Source organism: Triturus cristatus, chromosome 2_1 (assembly GCF_964204655.1).
Source record: "Triturus cristatus chromosome 2_1, aTriCri1.1, whole genome shotgun sequence".
Lineage (NCBI taxonomy): Eukaryota > Metazoa > Chordata > Amphibia > Caudata > Salamandridae > Triturus > Triturus cristatus.
The window spans coordinates 1,124,306,153-1,124,333,441 of record NC_140581.1 but is presented as its reverse complement, the minus strand read 5'-3'; the positions used below and the strand labels follow the sequence as shown (position 1 = coordinate 1,124,333,441).

Below are 27,289 nucleotides of genomic sequence, written 5' to 3'. Positions count from 1 at the left end.
TGGCCATCTTGGGAGACTTATTTGTTATGAAGCTTCCTAATTTTCTCATTTACTGCAGTCTCCTCAGTAGGAAATACTTTCAGTTTTTTACTGTGGTTCCATCAAGAAGGCATTCAGATGTGTCACACATTTGCCATAAATTCGGAATGTTAGCACTCTAGTTGCTCATTAGATCACTGTAGTAAAGCTACTGCTCACCAGGGAAGTCTGCTGCTGGTATTCAAAGTGCATGTTTCAGTCTGCATGTCAGAATTTATTAATGAAATAGAAGAGGATTTGAGAAGTCAAAATGTGCCCTAATTTTTCTTTCTGCAGCACTAATCTCTGGAGTGGGAATAGTAATTTTTACCTCTACGCTATCCCACATTTTCCCTACTGTTGCACTCATTGGAGTGGGAATAGTAATTTTTACCCATACGCTATCCAACATTTACCCTACTGTTGCACTGTTTGAAGTTAAAATAGTATTTTTATTCCCTCCACAATCTAATATTTTTTGTATTATTTTAGCTACTGTAGTATATAATTAATTTTAAAAAGAATAAAAATAATTCATTTTTTTAATTTGTTACATATATTTATTTAATTTGTATTTATATTATTGTTTATGTGTATAGATGTATTTATAATTTATATATTTTTAAAAATAATTTATAATTATTAAAACATTAATAAGTGTATATATTATGGTGCCGATTCCGATCCGGGTCGGAAAGCACTCCGACCGAGCCGGATCCGGAGTGTTTTCCGACCGAGCACGATGCGGCCGTATGCTGTCGGACTCGGTTCGGTCGGACTCCCATAGATGTCAATGGGAGCCGGTCGTACGACGCGTACATGGGCTCCCATTGACTGAATGGGGATGTCTCACACAAGTGCGCCCCCTACAGTGGGTACGCCTCGGTGCCATCCGCACAGTACATGCCTGTGTTGGGGAGACCCTTGGGTCTCCCCCTGTGTCCGAGTCGTAGGGCTGCGGGTCCGACGCGGACCCCCAAAGGCAACCACCCGGATGATTTGCGAACCAGACACTCCGGCTCGCACAGGCTGTCCGACGCGTGCATCGTACTGGCTCGGTTGTGAATCGCATCCATTGCACACCACGGTTAGCTTACGACCGAGACGTACAGAGCGGTTCGGACCCGGAAACGACTCGGTCGGTGAATTGCATGTAGCTCGCATCGTACTTGCTCGCTCGTACAGCTAAACGAGTCGGGCGGAAAACGCGTGTACGGCTCGTAGTTTTTCCGGCCAGATCGTGTTTGGTGCCCTTCCGACCCGAATAGGAATCGGCCCCCATATGTACATATTTAATGTATTTATAAATTATATATATATACATATATATATATTATTTCATAATTTTTAAACATTTAAAAAAATGTTTTACTGTTTATTTTAATTATATGTATTATTTACTTTATTTTACATTATTTTTTTAACAAAAAAAACCAGATATATTTAACAACAATATTTTTGACAACGATATTTTTGTTGATATTTTTGTGCTTACCATAATGTAGCTAGGATGTTGATATTCTTGACTTCGATATTCTTGCTGCGATATTGTTGTTGGTCGATATTCTGTCCTGCGAATTGGGCATTTAGGAAATGCATTTACTATTGACTTCAAGTCGATGGTAACCAAGTGCAAAATACAAAAATGCATTAAATATGCATTTTTTTTTTTTTAATTGTGACATGAAGCGCACATAGGCCCCTGGGGCGTAAGTGCACTTACATGTGCACTAGGAAATTCAGGGAGCTTTAAGCCCAGAGGCACCCTTGGCTTTTCCTATTACGAAATCTCAATTTAGGAAATACAAACCATTTCCTATTGCGACCATAGGCGGAAATGCAATGGCATTAACTATTTTCGATTCCCTAATAGTAATTCCTAATCTGTAGGGATTGCTATTAGGGAATCGCAAATTTTGTACACATCTTTTTGCATTTTTTAATAGCGATTACTACGGAGACGCTATTCAAGAAATGCAAACAGGAACCTTAGTACATCTGGCCCTTAAAGAGCTACACTATGTGCTTGTACATACAGCCTTAAACATTTTCAAAAGAAAATACCTGACACACATGTTATTGCTGTAGAGACCAACTGCATATTTGAATGTGTGTAAAAAAGCTTTTTATTGCCATTAGATATATAATAGAAAACTAGGAAACTGTATTTAACAGTGATGATATTTAGATCGGATATCTTTCGTAGCTCGTACTTGGGTCACACAGAAGTGTACGAAAAAACATTTCAAGGGGAGAAACCTGGAAGATATATAGAAGATTGCATATCTTGAAAAGGCAGGTTGCGGTGTAAAGTAGAACATTTTCAATCTTAATAGTTTTGCAGGAACCATTCTTGAGGTAGTTAAGCAAACACCATTACAATTTGATAGAAAGGCTCTCACCAGACTAGCAATATTTCAAATGTAAAAGATTGTCCCAAAGTAAATTCCAGTTTGAAGTTGTTTTGCCCATCCCTTTTGCCATTACATTTTACGGCGTGCTTTCCACAGTGGACGCTCTAGTGTCTCTTACTAGCCCTACCCCTTCCTCCATGGCGGGCTACCTCGGTGATGCTGCTGTAGCCTGTAAGCCCACACCAGTAACGTGCCGAAGGCATGTCACTCTGCAGTCAACCTTGCCCGGCACCATAACCCTGGTCAATCCATTCAAATAACAGTTAAAATGTTTTTTTATCCAAAAAAGCGTTACTAGCACTACAGCGCCTCAGTAAGTCATCAGCCTGTCCGTCTCTTTTGCAAGCCATTCTAGGCACATTCGGTCATTCCTATTGTTTCTCAACAAACCTAGCCGTCACCTCACTTGGCTCATACAACAATACCTTATCTAAGACTACTATTAGACAAAGGTCCTCTGTAAACTGCTTTGTATTTGCCTCCAAATCGCTCCCTATAGATCAACTCAACATCTTATATGTTTTACTTTGCAACAACTGGGTGCCCTTTCTCCTAACAGAAATATGTCTGAAAGAGACATCTGACCCAGATATCGCAGCTGTGATACCCCAGTGCTACGTCATTTATCGCCCTCTACGGATGGACTGTGAATAATTAATAGGTCTAAAATAGTACTTCAACTCAACAAATGACAACTGAAGGAGAATGCAGTCTCATTTAAATGTAGTTCCACATTTTGCTTTTTTGTGCGGTTTATTATACTACTTGTTTAAATAAATAACAAATATTAAATAATATATATTATAATTTCACAATTCTAGGTGACAAATTTTCATCTTGAAAACAGAACCGTCTTCCGGTCAATCTATTAATAGTCTTACCACTCTAGGACTTTCTCATCTGATCTCCTTGTCCACTCACCAAGGACATCATTTATCAGAGACAATATTTTTTCTAATCTAAGATTAACCTTGCTCCTTAAGTTACCTCTTACATGGATTGACCACTTTGCAGTCACTTTTTAGGTACCACCTGAGACAGCACTTGCAAGCCTCTTGTAAATAAAAAAATAAAAACACAACTGTAAAAGTGCTTAGAGATTGCCCCTTACTTACCCTTGGATGGCTTCGATGTCATTAATTTCTAACCCTGGGCGTAGTTTGCATAGTAGGGCTATGCGTAGCTACGTGAAGTGCACTACGCACGCTACGCGTAGCTACGCGAACTGCGTAGTGAAATGCTGTTCTCACTGATTGCACAGTGCCGGATGCTTGTCAGCCCTGTGCAATCATGGCAAACAGCATCTTGCACAGTGCAAGCGGTCGTTTTCTGCTGCTCGAGTAGATTTATACTCAAGCGGCAGCTTTCTCATCGCGAGCAGTCGCAAGCATATGCGACCACTCGCAGTGAGAAACCTGACCTCCCCGCAGTTGAAAATCTCACCGGGAGGTTTATTTTCCACGCTCGCGATCGACAACTTGATGTTTTGCTGATCGCGAACGAGGAAAAAGACTCCCCGGGATATTAATTTTGCTCGCTCGCGGTCGCCAACTTGACGGTGAGGACCACGAGCAAGCAAAAAAAGCCTGCTACGCTATCGTTTTTGCACTGTGTTAAGTGCAAATCGCGCAGTGCGTAGTAGTGCAAACTACACATGCTCCGCGAGGGTAGCGTAGTACTACGCCCAGGGTTACTCATTTCCTCGCTTCTTAAATGGTCAGCGGCTATTGCTTACCTGTTCTCCTTATGTGTATTGCAGGTTCGGTGGAGCATGACCAAGTACATTTCATTCCGCATCCTTGTTGCTTGCATCCATTAGTGTCTGTGTTGCTTGTCCTGTCCCTTTCACCCCTCCACCCGCCCACATCCTCTCGCTTTGTAGTTGCTTGCCCCAGTCACTCCTGCTTCATCGTGGCTTGATCCCTTTTACCCACCGCCTCTGTCGTCCTTCTGGCTAGCCCCCATTCCTTCCAACCCGTCCTGTGTCATTGTTGGTTGCTCCCATTCTTCCCAACGCCCTCCCGCACCCTTGCTGCTTTCCCGTCCCACCAGATCAAAAGCCCTATGATGCAGCCAGCGCTGGCTGCATCATAGCGCTTTTTTCTAATTTGTAGCTAGACTGCACAGCAGAGGCCACGATCTGCAACATGGATGAAGTAAAGAAAATTAAAGCGCTATGACCAGACACTCCACTTTGAAAATAACAATTGCATTTAACAGTCATCAATGAGTATTCTTCAAGGTGGGAGACAGGAGTTTGAGCTTTCTGTTGTCTGGGATCAAACAGGCAGCATCTTAGAATAGTGCCTATGGTACTGTCAATGTTGAATTGGGGATGTAAACCAAAACAACATTACCAGAATCAACCCTCAAAATTAGGGCCTATGTTACTTTGTCAAAATATACAAAGGACAGAAGAGGTTGACTACCTAAAACAAAACATTTTTAAAAAGGGAGGTGTAACCCTCAAATTTTACTTTTAATGTTCAGGCTTTAATTAGAGGCGAAACCACTGTTGACCATCAGGTCTTGAAGCAGCAATTGATCTGGGAACAAAAAGTCTATTGAACAAAACAAATCATTCTTCTAGGGTTAAGAACCAAGTTACGTAAGTGAGAGCAGAGATGAGGAAGAATGGTTACTTTTCATGCAGCATGTTCCTTGCACCGTAAACGGTTCTGTAACCCCGCCCTGAATGCCTGACTGTATGTGAAACTGGCATCCTGACTTTGGCCACAACATCAGACTAACCTAGAGTGAACTCAGAGGCTTAAGCCTGTCCCTGGTAATAGCCTGTCCAGAATATGTTCTGTGACCATGAGAGGCTCATCATGAGTGCCCGGATAGTGGGAACGGGACTACTGTCCCTGTCCTGGGTGTCTGACAAAATGAGGAAGACCGCATGCCATATTTTGCAAATCTTTAGTGTGTCCAGATGTTTCCTCTTTGCCAGGGAGATTACAGTCTACTGAGGCCTCTTTTGTAAAGTTCTGCTGTTTTGTGAGCCCCCAGAAACGTGTGCCTTCCTCCCTGTGTGCATGTCTAATGAGGTTGTGTGCAGTAAATGTGTAGCACATGTATGGTAGAGGGACTGTGTGTGTGTGTGGTAGGAGTCCTGAAGCCAGTGAGATACATTGTGTATTCCCCTGGTTTACCACAGCACAAGGTGGAGGAGGATGGCTACCCCAAACAGCGGAAGTGTATTGCCTGAATTCTGTGCCTGGAGGTTGAAGACCCAGGCCCTGAAGTGCGGGAAGGAAGGAGACAGGGCTTTCCTTAGAAATTCAATGATGACCTTATTAGGAAAAGGCTGCGGATTTGTTCTTCCGGAGTACTGCCATTTGTTAGGTGGCAGCAGTGTGTGGTGGCCCTGCTGTTCGTATTTTTAAATGTGAGGAAGACTCTATGCAGGGCCTGCCCTTTCGTCTGCCCCTTATTGCTGCTTCAGGAAGGCTGATGACAGGTGCAGAAGTATCACAATTCATTGTGCCTTGTTCTGAATACTTCTGCTTGCAGCCAGCCCCATTACTATCTGCTGAGACAGCCATCACCCATCACAGAACCTTCGACAACTTCAGACCAGTAGCTTTCCTCCCTTACTGGGCGAAACTGCTACAGTGAGTGGTCTTTAAAATGTTACTGAACTTTGTCGAACTACATGGATGCTACCAAGCTGGCCTCCAAGCTAAGTACCACCAAACTGGTGGTTCTTTCAGTAGTCAATGACATGTAAATTGGCAGACACTGGTGAGGTTGCGACCTTTGTCCTTTTGGACTTTTTTGGCTGCATACAATTCCATCGTCCACTTCATTTTTATCCCCAGACTTAAAGAAATTGGCATCCATGGTAGTCTTAGATTGGATGCCCTCTTACTTGACCAAACGTTACCCGTGTTTATTCTATCTCCTTGGGTGTCTAGATCCAAAGCTCTGTGCTGCATAGTGCCTCAAAGCTCCATACTTTCCCGCCTTTTGTTGAAAATCTGTATGCGCCCATTTGCTAAACCTTTGAATAAGGTGGGTGCAAAGCTTTACATGAAAGCGAATGACCGCAGCTGATCTTTCATAATTACACAAAACTCTCCCTCTACTCTTTCCTACAACGCATGGTACGTTGGTGGATGCCTCCGAAGTTTCTTAAATTGAAGCCATCCAAGACTGAAATATTCATGTCACACTACAGAGGAGTTACATCTAATACACTGTCTTGGCCTACTGTAATGAATTAGTACCCGCATGTTGCCACAACAGTTCGGAGTTTTGGAATTCATCTAAACTCGAATATAAAATGTTGCCTCCAGAGAAAGAAAACTGTCAGCATTTGTGTCTTTTACATAAAAAAAATCAGCAAAATCCTTTCCTTAGTGGACAAATGCCACCATGTAGTTTTGAAAATGGAATCGTACAATCACATATAGACTAGGACAACACGGTACTCTTGACAGCCTTACTCAAACTTATAGATCATCTCCAAGTTATTCACAACGCAGGAGCACATTTATTGTGTGTCATCACTGAACAAAATCAGATTTCCCCCATTTTGAGACAACTTCACTGGCTTCCTGTGTGCCAAGGGATCTCTTTCAAAGCCATGACGATAGTCCACTTCACAATCTGCCAAAAATCTTCTGAATTCATAGATGTAAATTTGGAATGGCACAAAGTCTCTTGCAATCTAAGATCCAATAAGATACTTTTGTTAAATATTCCCTAACAAGAAGATCTTTTTGCTACCTCACCCTCCAAGTCGCTGCTCCAAAGAAAATTTAAATTTATAAACTCTTTTTAGCCAGTCAAAATCTTCTATGACACGTTTTAGGCAGAAAATGAAAATACTCCTGTTTCTATCTTCTTCTCAATCTTTATTTAGACAAATAGTCATAAAATTACATGCAATTTAAAAAATACAGGAAAATGAAATATATGTGTATCACAAAGAGGAAAACATAAACTAAAATTTCCGCAACCTGGAGAAACAAATGCCTGTACAACGTGCAAATATAGCAAGCAGTATAAAATACCTCCTTAAAGACATTAGATTAAAAGCCCAAGTCAAGACGTTGAATGGCATAGACTAGGTGCCTAGAATTTCAAACAGAAGTCACACAAAATCTTCTTTTCCTCCACATAGATGCAAGAAAAGATGATACGGCAAAGACTATTTGAGTAGATCAGTCTGTTTTAAGAACCCGATAAGCTGGCATGCATAACGTAAACCCCATATTCTTGCAAACCGGTACAATCCAACATCTCCTGATTTTTTTATAAGCAGGACAGAAAAATAATATGTGTAGGTCAGTTTCCTGATCTGCATCACAGCAATTCTGCAGAACTAACAACATCTTAATAGGTTCTCATAAGACCTCAGTGTACAAGTGCTTAACAAATACCTAGAACACAAAGGCTGTGTCTGAAGAAACTGACATTTAAAAAATACCCAAAGGAAAACTATTTCTGATGCCTTATACAGTGGGTCCACAACGTCTGGCTCACCGTGGGATTCAAACCACCTGACTTTGTTCCAGTTCAATGGTCACCTTGACCAAGGAATCGAGTGCTCTGCAGAGTAGTTCAAGAATGGCTTTGTGACCATGAATTGTGTTTGCCTGACAGCCGGACACCCAGAGGAGAAAAGACATCACATGAACTCTGCACTGTGTGCCACAGTAGTTGAGGGTGTGACTAAAGCACATAGAAGCCTGCCTGCTAAGAGAGAAGGAGCTTGCATGGCGCTGCAGGAGGAGGGACTTTTCAGGAGCAGAAGTCCAGCATGCTCCAGGTATAGGGAGCAACCAGTAACAAGCACACTATCACAGACAGCAAAGCGAGGAGCGACCAGTGTTGTGAGGGGTGTTTCTGGTCTCCGAGTGGTTTCCATGAGAACAATACCAAGGCTTTTACAAGAACAAGCCTCAATGTGTTGACAGACAATCCGCCATGAGCCCGAGAGACTGGTGCTGCCACTGTCCGAGAGAGGGGACGTGTCGTTGCTGAAGTGGACAAGCCATGCCAGGATCAGCCCAGACCTGTAGGACTAGACCAACTACTTGCATTCCGCTGAGGATGCCACCACTGCTGAAGATGAATACTGCTTTTGTAAGCCTGCCATGCAGACGTCATCTGTGGTCCCTGTTCCAATAAGAGGTCACCTCTGCAGCCCCTGCATAAGTGAAGGCACACCTGTGAGGTTAAGTATGCAAACTACACCCGCTGCACTGCTAGACCTGCAAAACTAAATAGCAGGCAAACTGAGGGCTTAGCCTGCAATCAAAACGAAAGACTGAAACGTGAAGGCGAGGCTGCCATGTGGATGTCTACTTTTTGCCAGTAAACACAAGGGGTAAAAAGACGAACTAAATTGCACATCTGATCAAAAGGTATTCAACCTAATTTGTACCTACACCCAAGCAATGTCTATGCCCATATTATGCTTGGAGACCATAGTCATTGCATAACTCCTTCAGCAGGGTGGAGATAATATCAGAAGGAGGTTGTAGCACCTTACTGAAGGACATAACAGACTGGCACCCTGCAATTGCATTCCTATTTACCTGTGTAGTATTTAGTTTGTTATGAGATTAAAGTAGTTTTTTTTAACTAGAAGATAAGCACTGGACTAGACAATATGTTATTGTGTCTGTTGGTTAACTGAGTCCCCCACACTACATTCCTGAGAAAAGGGACAGCTCGTTCTTTCGACCCTGAAAGTCAAGTGCAGAAAAGGGTTATACTTGAACCTGCTTGCAGACCCCTAGTAGGATGGACCCCAAGAGACCAGAGGCAAACAACCTAAACCACCAATGATGGTGCCCCATAGCCTTGTCTACCACCCCACCCCTCCTCGCCCCTCCTCTCCCAACAAGGGTTTGATGGTATCCATCCAGTCGATCATGGCCTTGCTTACCACTGGTTTACCAGTTACAGAATTTCTTGGAGATAATTTCTTCCTCTTAAATACTTATAACATCGGTGTGATTATGTTAAAAACTATTTGTGTTAGCACAGGCATATATTAGCTCCATTGACAGAGAAAAAAAACATTAGATCTTCTATCTACTACTAGGGTTGCCACCTTTCTTTTTTTTTAAACTTCCATACGTTTACATTTAGCTATTCTGAAATAGCCAACAGAAAAAGAATGTGTAAAATCGTCATGAATAGGTTTTAATAGAGCAGTTATCTCTCTGATGTAATAAGCATTCTGAAACAATTTAGGCTGCTCTGGGATATAGTTGTTAAATGATTTTTTTGTGTGTTTGCTGTTTTACGTTTAGGTTTAAGAAGAGAAAGAAAATTCCAGATTTCACTGCTTTTACCTGTCTGGACTTAATACTGATCAGTAAAAATAAGAACTGGCAAGGTGCCAACCCTGTGTCATACTCTACAACTGCAAAAGATGCCATCAACTAACAAACTTCAGCAGTCTAGTCCTTCAAGTCCCTAATTGTTACTGCCCAGTCTTACGAGTTGACATTCATGAGAAATGTCGCTAAGCAGCCTAGTCGTTTGTACTCTTGTTGTGGTAACTGTAGACCACAAATACAAAAGAAGTACGTCCCAAAATAGATTAACAGAAAATGTGTGTAAAAAAAAAAATGGTGCGAATCATTAAAGGAGAAGTTCCTACCACTAGAGTTGTGCCGCTGATACTTCAAGTGTTTAGATCTATTGAGGACGATACCAACACTTGCAGAGGGGCTTTGAGTCAGTCCACTGCTTATAATTGGTTGGCTTTCCTGTCAGTCTCATCTGCTTGCGTCTTATTCAATGGAGTTCCTTGCTCTTATTGTGTCTGTTCCTCTCATAAAGCATTGTTTATTTACAATCCTTTTGATTGAATAACTTGTATCTTTTGACCGCTTCCATTCCAGGAACTACACTTTGCTTTTAGCACTCAATGGGAGTGCATGTGCTATCTTTTATTTTTCGCCCAGTCTCCCGTGTGTTCTAGATACCCATGCGCTCTGTCCAGCTCGTACTTTGCTCCCTCTTGATGTCCCCATCCAGCCCCCTTTCTTTTTATACTCCAGCCCCTTCTGTTCCAGCCCTACCAATCTCAGCTCACCATCGCTCATTAGCAGCATTTAGTTGATATACTCCCACACTCTCACTCAATCTACTCCTCCCTTGCCCTCTAGTAAAAGAATAAATAATACTTTCTTGGAAGGGCCTGGCAGTTGCAATTTGCTACTGGGGCATTCCTTTGTATAAACGTGCGTTTGAGCACATTTTGGTCTTCATTTTTTTTATTTACTGCTCTATGATGGGCATCTACCATCTTGGAACAGTAAACTAAAAAGGAAAAAAGGAAGAAAAATAGAAAAAGGTGGGTACTTGAAGACGCGGGCGTCCATACACTTCCTGACAGTGGCTCACTGTAGCATCATGATGACCCATAAGTGAGCATGTGTGCAATCAACGTGCCTTTTTATGGCAATGTTGTTCAGCATCGGCAATAATTATTTTTGCGTCTCGAATACCAGACAACTTGTCTGGAAGTGAAAGCCTCCTGTGACTCATACCCAGAGCTTACAGCGGGCTTATAACCAGTCCATTGCTTACCCCTGGTTGGCTTTATTGACGCTCATTTGTTTTCTTATTTGATGGCTTGCCGTCCTCTTCTTGTGTTTTTGCCTCCCTTGAAGCACATCCTCTGCCATGTTTTCCACAAGCTGGACTGTATCCTTCTACTACTCATTTTTAGGAAACTCTTTTCTTTTTCGTTAAGTACTCCAAGAGAGTGCATGTGTTTCCAGCTCGCTCCCTTGTGTGCTTCTCCCCCTGAGCTCTATGCCACTCTCCCATGTGGTTGCTCTTTGTTACGAGCATCCCCCTACCATATCCCCTCCCACCCTCTGTATTACTCTCTTCATTGTCTGCTGCTTTACCCCTCCTGTATCCCTTCTAGCTATTTCCTTTTCACTTCCCTCTCCACCCCCATGTTGCTTACCCCCACTTGCAGTCCTTTTAATATTTATTTAACCCATGTTTTCAGGTAAAAACACTTGCTGCCAAGCAGCTCCGCTTGCTGAAAGGTGTGCTTTTTTTTTTTACGACGCCAAGCGGCGTCCGCCATCTAGAATTGGTTAAATAAAAAAATAAAATGTCACCCACATCCTCACGTAAGGATGACCATGAGTGGTGATGCATGTGCATACGTCATCAAGCATGCACGCGCCTACTAAATAACAATGGCAACAGTAGAGTCATGATGCCTAAGCACTATGAATGAGCGTGGCACACTTATCTGCTTTTATTGCACAGCACCGGCATAAGCATTTTGCACTTACCAATGCTCTAAAGCAAGACCTATTGGCTTTGCCAATTCTTGCTCGTTTTACTGTTGCTCAATATCGCTGGCAAGCAGCATTAGCAAGGACGTCAGGTTAAGAATGCCAACCCGAAAAGGTGCTGCGACCTAAGGCTTTGTCAACTTCTTGGCAATCATGCTACTTTGCTCGTACAGATTTCATCTATGCGGTGAGCACATACCACAATTTGATTTTGCTAATCTGAGCATACAGCGTGTAGTAACTGTTTGCAGAGGTCGGTAGAAAACTGGCAGGGCCAGAATAGCTCTGTATAAAACCTACTGCGTTTTGGGACTTTATTGGTGGTTCCTTCTTTAAAAGGAACACCATAGGTTCCACTACACTGACAAATGTATCACCTTATAAATAATATCAAAAGTAGAAAAGCCAAAATGTGAAGATGAAAGAGGTTGATATCCATTATGCGGTGCAATGGAAGGACCAATGTAAAAACAAGTGCATGATTGCTTACACACTGTGACGCTATAAAAACCTCTTGCAAATTTGGAAAGTTAAACTCTATCTAAACAAAGTTTTTCATTCTCCCCTTTGAGAAACTGAACACAGGCAGCATAATCTCCTTTATTTTTGCTCACAGAAGCACAGCACCGTGTATTTTTCAAAAACATGAGACTGTTCAGGGTTTTTCTTTTGTGGCTTGGGAGGTGGGGGGAGGGTACATTTGTGGCCATCCTCGCTTCCGAAGAGTCAAGGTTTGGGTGCTACAACCTTTGCAAAGGCGGGTCTAGTACAAAACGCTCATAAAAAACGTCTATGACTCATGAAAAAAAATAGTGAACTCAAAATCACTTCAGAGCTTGCAAGCCAGCGCACCTTTTCCCAACTAACAAATTCACATTTTTGATCAACACGATGCCAAGATTCTGGGTAATGTTAATCATTTGAGGAGTATCAGACAGATTTATAAAGGACGGCTAATAATTAATGGAGGAGCCCCAATGGTACTCCCCAGGTTTACCGCAGCAAAGAACCCATATCCACTCCTCCTTAGTCTGCAGTTCGTTGTCCAGTGCGGGTTTTCTTTTGGTCCAAACACCGTTTCACTGGCCCTTATTTTAGTTGGTTTACACAGTGCCAGTTTACTGTTGAGGTAGCTTTACAGCACCAACTAGAATTAGCAGTCTAACCTCACATAAATATAGTCACCTGGACCTCATGCAGATTTATAGCATGTTGCAAAATATCAAATATTTTTCAGCGTCTGGGTCGCCAAGAACAACGAGTTTCAAAACATGGAAAAGATAGAGCAAGCAGATCACCCAGATCAAACCTTTAGCAAGAGTGACATTATTAGACGCCCATCGGGTCTGTTTTGGAATTACCTATAGACAGTTGTGACAGAGGAACAGAGCAAGGATTACTGGATGGCCAATTCTTTATATTATGTACTTTAAATTATACTCAAGGCCACTAGAATTATGCAATTCCACAATTAAGAATTTGTCATATTTGTCATGTAATCTATCTACTGCAGCATAATCTGCAGAGTTAAAAAAAAAATTTGTAGTTTAAATGGATCAAAAGTTACAAAAACGCAACATGTGTTGCCGCACAGTGGAAAACCCTTGGCAAAGGTGGACTGGTCCCATTTCAGTTGCTTAGTGTTATATGTGGGTGTTGAACAAATGCTGAGGTGGAACCTTTGCCACACTGTGTTAACATGTATACAAATGAGGAAATAATCAAGTACTCAAAATGTGCTGCATTATGCTGCATAATCTGGCTTTTCTTGCTGCATAATTTAGTCAAACCTATGCCACATAAATCCAGTGGTCTTGATTGCACCCAATTAAGCAGTCTACGTTCATTGGATGGTGAAGCCCTATATGAAGGTTAGTTCTCGAACATATGTTTCACTATTGATGCACATTACCATGAAAGACAATCAGATAAAGTGCTCTAGTGGCGAACCCTTGGTCAACCGACAAAGCCATGGCACCATATCGAGTACATGCTGCAGACTAAACCATCCAGTACATCTTATTTTCCAGAGGCACAATTTTTTATAACACTTTTACTTAGGAAATATTCCCAGCAAAAACAAATGTAATGCTATTTCATCTTTCTTTTTATTTAAATGTTTTAAAGAATGCAAACAGTTTCCTTTAATATGCCCTTAGAATAGGATTGTAATTCACGCTTATCAGGCCCTTGACACACTTAGAGTCTGCACACTGGTTTTACATGCGCAAATGGGAAGAGGAATTTGCGACTGAACTAAACCGAGAAATGGAAGACAATATGGGCCCTTAGGGGCAACATCTTCTATCTGCACCAAATATAAATAGAATACTTACAAGGTCTTTCCGTGCTAGATGGTACTTAACCCCGGTTACACTGGGAGCCATATTCGAGACATTTGATAAATGGAGTTATCCGCGAAGGGGCACTATGCTCCATATTTGGCGACCTGTCAACAGGCCCACATATACAATGTGCGGCTCTACTATGTCTCAAAAAATCTCAGGAATTACTCTTCCAATGGACCCCACGGTTATACTGCCGAGATGGGTGCTGGTGGGTGGGTTTTGTGCCTAACATAGTGGGGAAAAGTACCCATAGAATGTCGGGCTCCTAGGATCAAAGTTCTATTGTGATCAAATGATCCAGCAAATAATCTAGTCGTTCTGGGCTGGGCATAGGAGGTGAGCGCCAACTGTGATGATATTCCCCACTCCCGGTAACTCTCCCCCACCCGATACTGCTTTTATCTTAAACCTACATCTTTTTGGCAGCCTATCTTGTATTGTGTGTAATGCAAGTTTAAAATAAGGAATACATATTCAAGGTAATTTCTATCACAGACTGGGACCTCGTAACACTAAAAACACATAAGTCACTATATCCCACTGCACCAACCACAATTCAATTCTGTGGCTCTCTGGTTAAACACACGGATATCTGCAATGATTGTATTACGAAGCAGGCGTTTCTCAATACAAAATAGTGGATCTCTCACTGATTACTTTAACTTGCAATTATTTTTCATTTTAATGTGTGTGTTAATTTACACGCAGTTACTTGAAGGTAAAAGACCAACAAAATAGTTACAGAATATATATATATTTTTTTAGCCACCCCTATGATCTCCCTCAACCCCCAACTCGCTGACCCCGCCCCAATTGAGCTAAAGATCAGAGTTCCAATACTTTTACTGCACTTCGAATACTGCTGTAATTTGCTTTAAATGTGTACAACTGTTCAACTAAGTTACAGTGGTGGCTGGCATGGATCGGGCGTGGCGGGTGGAAGGGGTAAAGTAAAACAAAAATAGACTTACCTCCTCGCCGTGTCTCTCCTCCGTCGTCTCTCTGCGTCTGGCCAGAACAGGAAGCACCCAGGCTCCCTTAAGCCTATCAAAACGCTATAATGCAGCGTTGATTGGTCTGAGCACCGTGGTTCGGCACTCAGATGGGTACTAGGAGCATGGGGTTGTTCTCCACCCAGGCTGTAATAGAGCCTGGGTGGAGAACATGCAAAGTGCGCATGGCTGTTTGGGCCCAAGACGGCCAGCCAAACATTCATGCGCACTTTCAAAGTGCTCACCACTCTTCCCCCTGCTCTGTGAGCAGAGCAGCCCCACCCAGCCAATCTGCAGCAGCAGGAAAAAATAAAATTCTAATAGAGTTATTATCATTTTATTTTTCCTTTATTTACACTGCTGAAAAGCAGCGGTGTGATGCTCTGCCGCCTTAGCGGAGAAGCCGCCACTGCTAAGTTATCCATGACGTCCCAATAACTGTCCTTATGATATATTAAATGGCAATAAAAATTATTTCAAAATAAAATTAGTGCCCAAGAGACAATATTTGTAAATTTGCCAAGTCTGAGGAATCTGGAATGCTGTTAGATAAGTCCGAGCTAAATTTATTTTAAGTGAATGTGTTAGGGTATTTAATTCCACCAATTTTGCATCTTATTACGGCAACCGCACAGAGTATAAGGCTCTGAGCGTCTTCATAAGAGACCCACGCATACATTCAACTGTTTGTTGTTTTGTTCCCCCAGCAAGAGTGTCTGCAGCATTACTGGCTAAATATGTGCGGAGTGCACCTCAGATACCTATGGGTCTGGACATTAGAGGGTGCAAATCGGCATACATTTCACATTTGATGTTGCCGAGGGCTAGGTTGGCTAACTAGTCTTTTTTGCGAGTTTGTGCTTTCCCAGCACACAGTGACTGTCTTGCTAGGACAAAAGCCAGCACGGACAATCTACGAACCCCTGGAGGAATGTTCTTGCCGTAACTCAATAGGAACGTTAACGGTCGTAATTCAATGCGGTAGCCTTGCATGTCTGACAGCATGTTGACCACCTCCCTCCAAAATTTGTGAATGGCTTGACAGTTCCAAGCTAAGTGTATAACGTCTGCGTGTTCCCAGCCACCCCTGTAGCAACAGTGCAATCTGGCAGCCTCTATCTTAGAGCATTTAACAGATGTTGAGTCAGTACGGTGGAGGAATTTAAAATGGAGTAGCTTGTGGAGGTGGTTCTAGAAAACCACTTTAGTTTGTGACCAACAGTATTACCACTGTGCCTTTGTAAAAGTGATGTCTATATCCCTCTCCCATGCCAACCTGGCACGGTCAGTGTGTTGTGTTTTAAGTGAGGCACAATGCAAATTAATCTGGGAGACCCAACGGGTAGCATTCATGGCTTGAATAAGGGCAGTCAATGGGGTGAAGCTTCCGGTTCCTCTGTGAACCCAAGAAGGTGTTCTGGGGCTGTGCATCCCAATCTGGCATATAAGAACAGGTCAAGGAGGGACGTCCTATGGGCTGACTTGTGTTTAACAGACACCAATACCCCCCTGGGCATACATGTTACTAAGTTCACATAGTCCCCACCATTTCGGGGTGCTTTGTACCCGTTTTTCTTTGGCCGATTGTAAGAGTGGGTTCCCTAAGAGCGGGAGTGCTGGTGGGTAAAAAAATGAGTATCCGAGTCACTGGACCGGCCTTCTCAATGCCCAGGAGGTTGTGGCATCAGTCTTCATCTGTGTGCTCTATAGGGATACTGCTTGGCAATAACATCTCATAGGGGATACCATCGGTTTGGTCACATTCAAATTTAAGATAAGGCAGTCTGGCATCTAGATGGTACCAGTACCTAGTAAAGTGGACTTGCGACACCAGATAATATAGTTCTAGGTCGGGAACTTTCAGGCCACCTTTCTCATAGTGTAGTGTAAGAATGTCCCAGCTGAGACTGGGTTGTTTCCTGCCCATACTGATTTTAGCAGTGTGCTTCTGAACATGTAAGAATAAGAAGTGGCCTATCCCTAATAGGATCAGAGAGGAGATCCATAGAAAATAGTGCACTATTGGTGGAACATTTAAGGGACCAGATCGGAGCAATTGTCTACTAAGATACTGAGTGCCTTTGCACCGGTACATAAGGATTTAAATACCTGAGGTATACACTAAATATGGAAAAGGAGTGAATCACAGTTTATGTCCTGAAGAAGGTGGCTTTATCGAAGTTACTCCACTGAAACGCGTCGACACGTTATTCTGTCAGATTGGGAAAAGACAGCAACAATACCAACACAGGAAATGTATTCCCCTGGGGGTGCTGTCTATTTGTCCAGAATTGACACTGATAAGACAAATATAATTATCTCATTATATTCCTTTCCAGGGAACCGGGTCGTTAAATAATCTCCACATTATGAATTTATAAATGTGATATTGATGGATTTTAACATGTTTTGTATGACTTTAACACATTTTGCACGTTTTCATTGTAATTGTAATATTGTGTATTAAATACCTTGAATAAGTGCTTCAGCATCCCGAGTAAAATTATAATTAGACATACAGTGAATGATTTGTGGGAAATAAGGGTGTGAATTTTGTACCGAGTTTCTCCAAAGGGAACATTTATTATTAACTTGCTGGTTTATGGTGCTCTGTCCCTTTGGAATGCACGAGCCCCTCTCCTTGGTTTCAAGGTCCCCTTCTCGAGGGCCTTAGCATATAGCTCGAGGAGGTGGGGAGCCAGCCCGTCTATAGGCCTTATAAAATTCCCTCTCAAGCCATCTGTGCCTGCGGCATCATGACCAGGCAAGGTCTCAGTTGCAGTTAATATCTAGTCTTTAGTGATAGGGCTGGCTTCAAAATTCACCCATACCATTGCAATATCGCTAACGTAAGTAGAAAGGGCAGCCGTGGTCGCTGCTGAGAGTGGTTGTAATAAAGGGCAAAGTTCTGGTTAATATTTTCATTGGTCAGTAAGGTCTCACCTCCCCAAAAGTTTGCAACTGGGCAACATGGCTTCTAGTTCTTTCTTCTTTTAACAGCCACACCAATGTTCTTCCTGTTTTTTCCTCTTCTCCACGGTGTCAAGCCTGTGCATGCCTTCCTAAATCTTGTATTGCCCTCTCTGCTAGGACCCTATAAGGTTGAAGTAGATGATGACAGGTGAGGAGAGATGCAGCATCTACTATTTGTGATAGTATATTATCAAGTTGCTTTATGTCACATTCTACCTTCGCTATTTGTATTGAAATGTCTTTCAACACTCCAAGCTGTTTCGCTATGGCAATTGCTTGGATATAAGCTTTGAAGGCATCCCATAATGATGTTTGAAACACCAACCCATCATGGAGATGGAAATATTCCAAAATTGCATCTGGCACCACATAGCAGAAAACCGTATCATGAAGAGCATTGCTTGGCATCACCACTGTGTTAGGCAGTCTAGAACATTGAAGCCCGAAAGTGTAAGTGGTGGATGGACTATAACAGTAACCCAGGCGGCTACATTTCTCGAAACAAGCCAGTAATCTATGCGGGACTGGATCCCATGGGGAGCAGAGCGAAAAGTGAATGCTGCTGTGGTGCAGGCGCCAGATACCTGAAAAGCCATATTTGTCCAATAAGTCAGTCAATACTCAAAGGGAGGTCACCCCCCCCCCCCCATGGATGAAAGTGGCTATGTTGCACCCCCTGCATCTTCATGCTGGTGCAATAGTTAAAAAATGTACCTGTTTATGCATTAAGATGGAGACATCCCTGGCATAGGAGCTATGAGAGAAAAAAAACATGGCTGCCCCCACTTAGTAACATAGATGGAAGTCCTGGTGGGCAGAAAATGAGTCTCTTGCAGAAGGGCCACATCTGAGCAGTGGCATTCGAGGTATGTAAGGATTTGTTTACCCTTCTCCAGGTTATTAATACCACATACATTCCACGTTAGGAATGTCAATCTTCTGGAGGAATTAGGCGACATGAAATCCTAAGAAACTGGGTCCTAACACTCATGGGTAGTTTATCACGCTGCAATGTAAAGTAGGATTCGAGACCTGATCTGTAAAGTAACAAATGAGAACAACAAGAAGCCTCGTGGAGACCCGGGGGAAGGGCGGAACCCCAGGAACCTGTGAGCTTTTTCAACCAAGAACACCTCAGAGAAATTAGATCATCCAAAAAAGTCAGAGAGCATGGTCTCAACGAAGCCATTCAGTTGTCCCATGTTTGTAGTCTCAGATATTTCTGAGATACGAATGTTGTTGCGGCGTGATCACTCTTCCAAATCTTCACTTTTTGCCATAGCTGCGGACTATTCTGTCCGTGCTGGTAATGACGCCATCCTGGAGGTCTGAGTTCTATCATTCTGCACCCTCCAGACTGGTGTTATGTCTATCCAGTTCCTCCGAGTCTGTCTAGTCTAATGGACATGGAATCTATTTTAGGGTCTAAGGATTGGAGCCCAGATTTCAGATCTAGGAGTATTGCATCCCCCCCCCCGACCCGGTTGTGTGGCCCTCGTTGCACCCTCCTTGGTGTCAGACAGCAGCGTCTTTAACACTGTCAATCAATCAATCAATCAATCAATCAGGTTTTGTATGGCACAACTGCTTAACCCATGAGGGCCTCGAGGCACTGTGGGGTCCTGCTGCGGGATTCCACTGCCTGTTCCTATCGGTTGAACATCGAGATCTTGAGGACCTTCCTGAACTGTTGGAGTGACAGAGCTGCTCTGAGGTGTATGGGAAGGTTGCTCCACGACTTAGCCGTCAGGTGGGAGAAGGAGCGGTCTCTTCTCTTCGGGCCGGCAGATGTGCTAGGTAGCTGCTAGGGAGATGGATCTGGAACGGAGATCCCTGGTAGGTTTGTGGAAATTCACTTGTTTGAGGTATGCCGATCCTCAAGGATCAATGTGTAGTCTTCTCTGTTTGGGGTCGCCCTTCTCCATGATGAGTAATGGTGAGACGGATGTTCATTCTTTCTGTGAAGGGCCTACTGCCACGGCCTCAGGTTCTCCTGTATCCGCCACCGGGCTTTCAAAGCCTGCTGAGATACATTAAAGGACAAGACAGGCGGCACTGGCTGAAACCGCCTAGCTGCAGAGCAAGCCAGTGCCAGCCCCCTAATGGGTCACTCCAACCACACAATCCATAGCTGGGTGACAAGGGAGACTCTAGCTGCACAGGATGAAATAGGGTCCAGTTGTAGAGTACTTTGCTAGGCAGCCATCTTGGTTGCCAGAGTGGCCACACCCCCTGCATTAAACAGTTTTAACTGCCCGTTTCCATTTGTTCTAGGCTGTATCACATTTTTTTATTATTTATGTGCACCAATAGAAGTCTATTTACTTTGGTAATTATGCACCGAGCTTAGAGACAAATAATATTGTTTGCAGTTTCTATTTATTACAACTTCTGTTTATTTTCTGAAGATGTGTTGGAATGAACCAGTTCGTGTTTCATCCACTTTCTCTTTAATGACCTAAAAGGTGGTTAAAAAGATCTACTGTGCAAGACTGATTTACGCTCAACATTTTTTTTTTTTTTTTTTTTTTTTTTTTTTTAAATCAATGCAGTTTGGCAATACAACCATGAGGGCTGAGTCACTGCTGAGGAAAGCTCTTTTGTATTAGTGGTTCAAAAACACAGCACGTGATTTCACGTGAAATAAGTATCAATCTCAGTTACTCAATATTAGGTGGGGAAAATGCAGATTCCCTATCTTCACATGTGGAATATTCAGAGGCCACACGTGTGAGATAAGCTTGCAGGGAGTTTTGGGCTAGTGGACTGATACGGTTTCTGTTCCTCAAAACAATGTTTCATAACTTGGGAGGAAGGTTTACAAGCATGTCAAACGTGGGTACGCCTAACAAGACTTTCACACTATACCCGCACTTGAAACACTTATGTTTTAGCCTACCAGACAGAGCAGCTGTCGGATTGCAAAGCCGTATTGGGGACATGCATTCCACCCATTACTTACCATTGGCTTTGTATTTTCTTACATTTATTTGTTTTCGTACATTTATTTGTTTTCCATTTGCTATCTCTTTTTTAGGATGTCCATCTTGCGCTTCTCCCTTCCACATAGCACAGCCTTTTGTACCACCTCTCGGACTGGCTTCCTTTTCTTCCACAAGTGCTAGTTTTCCAGGATCTCTTCTTGTGTTTGACCCCTTCTTGTGTTTGTTCTGGAGCATGGACACATTACTTGGGTCCTTCCACACCTCCCTTTTGAAGCACTACTTTTTTGTTATTTAATCTCTCCAAAAGACTGGAGGTCTCTTTCGTGTACTGCTCTCCCCACCACACTCCATGTGACTCTCACCAATGTGCATGCCCCTCACCCACCTTTGTGCTGCGCACATATATGTATTTCTCCCCACAGCACCAAGTTCTGCTCTCTAGCCCCTATGCTTTTCTCCCGCGCTCCCTGTTCCTTTGTCTCACCCGTTTGCTTACCTCCAACTTCTGTACTGCTTCCCCCACCCACAGCTTCGGTGTTGCTTACCCTTCACCTTTCGTGTTGCTTCTGTCCCGGGGTTGCTTTTCCACTATACTGCTTCGCTCCCCACCTGTACCTTCTTCCCCCATCTGCACCTCAAAATAAGACAGGAAAAAAAATATGGTTTTGCACAATTTTTATTTTTTACTGATCCAACTCTGATCAGTAAGTAAAAAGAAAAAAAAACGCCTGCATGCATAATGCCTTTTTAGGGTCGAGCATGCGATAGCATGCGCTAGCGCAACAGTCTCACTTGCGGGACACTATTGTTTACAAAAAGTGCTTGGGGCCCTCATATTGCTTACCATTTGTTGGCTGCAGTGTCGCTCTTCTTTTCAGCCACCTTAATTGGCTAGTGCTGGCCAAACATCATTACCTTTCTATGAAGTGGGGACCAAGCACAGATTAACCAAACCTAATCTGTGCCCGTCCGCAGCTCCTGATGTGATGGTACTACTTCTTTCCCACTCTCCCTGCCTGCTGCTCCCTTCGTAGCAGTTATTTTTCTTTTTTATTACCATTCAGGTGCCTCTTACTGCACATCTGGCAATCTGTGCAAAGCATTCCTGACTGTAGCACCACACCCTCTGCTACTAGGCACTGGAATGAAGGCGTCCCAGTGGCAGCTTCCAGGGTGTGTGGCTGCACTAGTTCTACAGGCTCTGCATCCAAGCAGCTCAGGAACATTTCCCACCGAATGCCTGATGGGAACGACTCGCCCTCAGTCACCTTAGAACTCTGGCTTTGCATCATTAACTAAGAACAGGCAGGGCACATGGGCAGCCTAGCGCCTACTAATCGAAGAGTAAAAAAAACAAAAAACAAAACAAAAAAACACACGCCTCCAGCAGCAGAAGCCCCATATGAGGAGATCTCACGCACATCTGCACGACAGGCTTCGCAGCTCGTCTATTAAGCGATGTAAGAGCCAGCATGCAGAAAGTGTTTCTTAGCATCAAGTATCTACACATTTCAGCGAGCTGAGGCACAAAACACATTACATAATGACAACCCAGTCACATACCTGCCATCTCACTCGGTGCCACATTGTGTCACACCCAATTTTGGCTCACTCCAGACGGTCGCCCAGTGAAGAGCCGAAATCACACGGTGGCAGAGAAAACGAGCTGGAAACCACTATAAACGGTGGATTTCAAGCTAGTTTTCGGAGACTGTAAGCAGCCAATGTCCATTAAATGGTGTGAAAACACCCCAGGACATTGGAGACCACCTCTATGACCCTTTGTTTTTTTTGGAGAGGAGTGGGGGCTTGGTAAGGGGCTGAGTGCCTCTTAGATAGCTCTCGGCAACAGGTCCCACCGCCTCCAAGGCCCTGCCCCCTCCTCACACGGTAAAGTGATTTTCTAAGTTGGCAGGTATGCTGTCAGAATGAGTCAGTACTGACACAGGGATAATTTCGATGTCACACATTAAAAACATATTTAAATAGCTTGCTGATGGTAAAAGCGCACCTAATGCTTCAAGCAGAAAGGCTTCGCCCCCACACATGATAAAGGCCATCTCTTTGACCCAGTGTTTAGTAATGATCAGAATCTCTTGGTTGGCACTCCCATCCCCCTCCCTTGGACTGATCACTCGCCGATTCCCCTGGTCTGGGAGACTCTGGCCCCCATTCATCCTCAGAACACTACCTTGACTCTAGATAGGAAATGGTTGAATCTTTCTGCTAGCCAATGGACTGCTGTTCTTAATGCCACCAGACCCCATAGTGACCCTAACCCTTAGATGGCTAATAATTTTAATTCAAGGATCCAAATCTCATTGGACACTATTCTTCCAAAAAAACCCTCTCATAAGAGATTCAAGCAAAAATCAGCTCCATGGTTTTCTCCTAAATTAAGGGAGCTCAAACAGACCTGTAGGAAACTCGAAAGGAGATGGACACAGACCTATGCAGAAGAGAGGAAACTTGATTATAGAGAGGCAATTAGGAGTTATAAAGCAGAGATCAAAATTGCCCAAACAAACTTCTATGAGGAGAGGATCACTGCAGCCGCCTAAAGAGGTCTTTCGCAACGCTAAATCCCTTTCCACTATGCCGCATAAACCTCCCAAAGAGGAGGAAGCCCCAGATCGTTGCAACAATCTAGCAGAATACTTTCATCAAAAAATACAGTTGATTTGCCTGCCTTTTCCTCCCCATCTGCCCGAGTCTACCGATCTCAGCAGCAGAAGTTTACATCCTCTAACACAGTGCTCTCTAGGAGAATTTCCTTTGTTAGATGCAGACTCCCTGGACACCCTTATGTCTAGGGTAACCTCTGGCTCTCCCACAGACCCGCGCCTCCTCAGTACCTCTCATTAGTCTCTAATGCTATTCGCCCAGTCATCTTAGATGCTTTAAACTCCTCCATCACCTCTGGCATAGTGTCACTGGCATGGAAATGTGCACAGGTAAGAGCCCTTTTGAAAAAAACTATTTAGATCACTCTAACATGGCCAACTACCGTCCCATCTCTCTCCTCCCTTGGCTGAGCAAGCTAATTGAGAGACATATAAACTCCACGCTAGTTCAGCACTTGGAATCCAACAACCTGCTTCACGTCTCTCAAACAGGATTCCGCCCTCAGCTAGGGACCGAGACGGCCCTCCTGGCGGTAATAGAGGAGGCAAGGAGACTTCTGGACCAGGGCGGCTCAGCAGCTATCATTCTTCTAGATCTCAGTGCCGCCTTTGACACTGTTGACCAGAACATCCTGCTTGAGCGGCTAAAAAATCTGGGAGTGACAAATATGGCACTCACCTGGTTCCAGTCCTTCCTAAAAGATCGGTTCTTCCAAGCCTTTGAGGGAACTGCCACATCGAACCGATGGCCTCTTAGCTGTGGGGTCCCACAGGGTTCTTCCCTGAGCCCCACGCTTTTTAACACCTATATGGCCCCATTGGCAGAGATTGTCCTTCCATTCGGCATAAAGATCATTACCTACGCAGATGATACCCAACTGGTGGTGGCACTAGACCACCCTGAGGGATCATCTTGCGCTCTAGGTACCTGCCTAGAAGCGGTAGCCGAATGGATGGATCACTCTCACCTCAAGCTAAATGGGGACAAGACCGAACTGATGTTCCTGGGTAAATCTCCATCACCCTCCTCGGCACTTATATGGCTGACCTGTCTTGGCCCCATGCCCACCCCAAAGCAGCAGATTAAAAGCCTAGGCATGTGGCTTGACAGCTCCATCTGTTTTAATCATCAAGCCACTAAGCTATCTGCTACTTGTTTTGGCCTAATGAGAATGCTCAGAAAAATTCTTCCCTTGCTCCCTTTCCAGGCAAGGAGGATTATGGTGCAGGCCCTCATACTGTCCCGCCTGGATTATGGGAACGCATTGTATCTGGGTGCCCCTCAGTCCACAATCCAGATATTACAAGTAATCCAAAATTGTGCGGATCACCAACTGCTCCAGATTCCCCGGAGACAAACAGCAAAACCTACCTTGAGGAATCTTCACTGGCTGCCTACCCGGGCCAGGATACACTTCAAGGTTATGTGCCTGGCCCATAAAGCTAGGTGGAAATCAGGCCCACCCATCATTCAGTCCTTGGTCACCCCCTATCAACCCTCTAGGAGTCTTCGTTCCAGTTCCGCTTTTCTTGCCACTCCATTGAAAGTACGAACATCCAGATGGGGTGGACGCTCTTTCTCCCCGAATGCCTCCAATCTATGGAATTCCCTCCCCCCTACTCTCCGAGGGGAACCTAACATGTTGGTCTTCTGGAAACTGCTTAAAACACATCTCTTTATCACTTCACACTAGCAGGACATGCCTATAAGTCTCTCCGCTCCACAAGCGCTAGGAGGCCTCAGGGTAGCTAAGCGCTATACAAATCTAATTTCATTCATTCATGCTAGAAAGACAGGGGCAGAGATTCTGTACAGTATCACTAAAAACCACTGGCAAAGGCAATAGATCCAAAAAGCTAGACATATTGGTTTTCACAATGCTTGTTGCCTTGGGGCTCCTTATAATGCAGAACACCTGAACAGTGCTCCCTATCGTCCTTAATGACTGCATCAGAATACAATGTACCAAAATCAACTTCCAAATCAGGCAATCAAAAGCACTACAAAAAATCAGTTTGAACGTCCTTGACAGTATAGGTCTTTCATGACCTTCGACTGTCTTTCATGACCTTCGACCCACCACCAACTGTGTCCTCAGCCCATAGCTTTCAAAATAAAAAGAAAAATTATGTTACTCAATCTTAATTTAACCAAATAAAAAAAAATGGTGGAGCACCGATACGCTTCATCGTCATACCAGCTCACTGCATTCAATATTTCTGACCGGAGATATATACCTAACATCTTGGAGAACAACTTAGAGTTTTGTTACCCTAAAGCAAACATTACACCATTACACGCTCACAGCTGACATTCTGCACGTGGCCCGCGGTTCATGGGTTCGGTCTCCATCAAACTGAGCCATGGTCGAGAAACTGAGTTTGTACTACTGCAGGCCATCTCAGCTCGTCATCCTTCCAAGGTCGAAAAGCAGAGTACCGTTAACTCGGGTAATAGTAAAAGGTTATTCGTACCATTTAGAAAGGCAAGCCGGCGCTTAAAACGCAGCTTTGCTGCAAACCCTACTAAAATGTGTGTGTCGCCAGTAGATAGTTATAGTTAGGACCGAGTTTCCATAGGAAATCTCAAAATTCTATTTTGACTAACTTTGGCGCCGGTTGACGAATCCTCGCGATATATTCAAAACTAATGGGGCGCTCAGCTCCTACCCTGAAAGTCTCGGGGTGATTCGCCAAGCGGGGGCCGAGAAAAAAGGGGGGTCCCAAAACGCGTTTTCCCCATGCATTTTCCCATAGGACCTTTAGTCGAAGGTACAGCCCGAACGGCTGAACAGAATTACTTGAAATTTTCAAAGAGGTAGTCCTCAGGTCAGGCATGTGCCTTTTGCATATATGGAGTCCATCTGTTCAGTATTTCCTGAGAAAATTGCAGTTAAAAGTACATATATATCTATATGCGCGCACCGTGCGCGCACCCCAACGTGCGCGAGCGTAATTCTGATTGGTGGTTACATGTCAGTCAACGTTCGAATCGGTCGAAATCAGGAAGTGTCGGCCGCCATTTTGTTTGTTTTGTGTGCGACAGGGAAAAAGGAAGGTGGCGAACGTGAAAAGGGGGCAGGGTAGAGAGTTTCTGACCCCCTAGCCTTTGTCAGGGGGTCCCTGAAGGATCCCGAAGGCTAAAAAAAAATTGTTAATTTTTTTTACAAAAATCGCGGGGTGCGCGCACGGTGGAAAATATTAAAATAAAAAAAAAAACTTTTTAAACTAGCCATTCCATATTACAGGATACAGTCAATCTATAACTATATACATAGGTAGTTTATTGTAAGATAAATATATAAAAGATATAATAATACATACATAACTTAGCATTTAAAAAAACGTACAAATTCACTTAAAAAACCATAGGTTTCACACACGTTATAGTTAGGAATTAGCATTTAAAAAACCTTGCAAATTCACTTAAAAAACCATAGGTTTCACACATGTTATAGTTAGCTGGACATTTCACTCGTAAAAAACCAATGAAATTCCCCCGTTATAGTTAGTTCAGATAACTATAACTCGCGCGACCGCCACTCTGTCACAAGGATGATGTCATGAGTGATGCCACTGACCATGTCATGAGTGATGTAATATGTGACGTCATGAGCAGTGGATTGCGGGCGTGCGAGTTATAGTTATCTGAACTAACTATAACGGGGGAATTTCATTGGTT

General features: G+C 43.6%; 1 protein-coding gene across 4 annotated transcripts in view; it reads right to left on the bottom strand.

Moving 5' to 3' along the window:
* The window catches only part of KLHL8 (kelch like family member 8), a 306,138-nt gene that overhangs the window by 151,117 nt on the left and 127,732 nt on the right, over nt 1-27,289 (bottom strand). Inside the window, exons 3-4 of one of the 4 annotated variants that reach the window (XM_085636536.1) lie at nt 21,529-21,611; nt 1,514-1,589 (exon numbers count right to left, since the gene is read on the bottom strand). The exons of 1 other annotated variant lie outside the window; for it this stretch is intronic. In XM_085636536.1, coding sequence (XP_085492662.1) covers nt 1,514-1,589; nt 21,529-21,611 — 159 coding nt within the window. The remainder of the gene's footprint in view (nt 1-1,513; nt 1,590-21,528; nt 21,612-27,289) is intronic. 2 more of the 4 variants (XM_085636539.1, XM_085636538.1) reach the window with 2 other exon arrangements.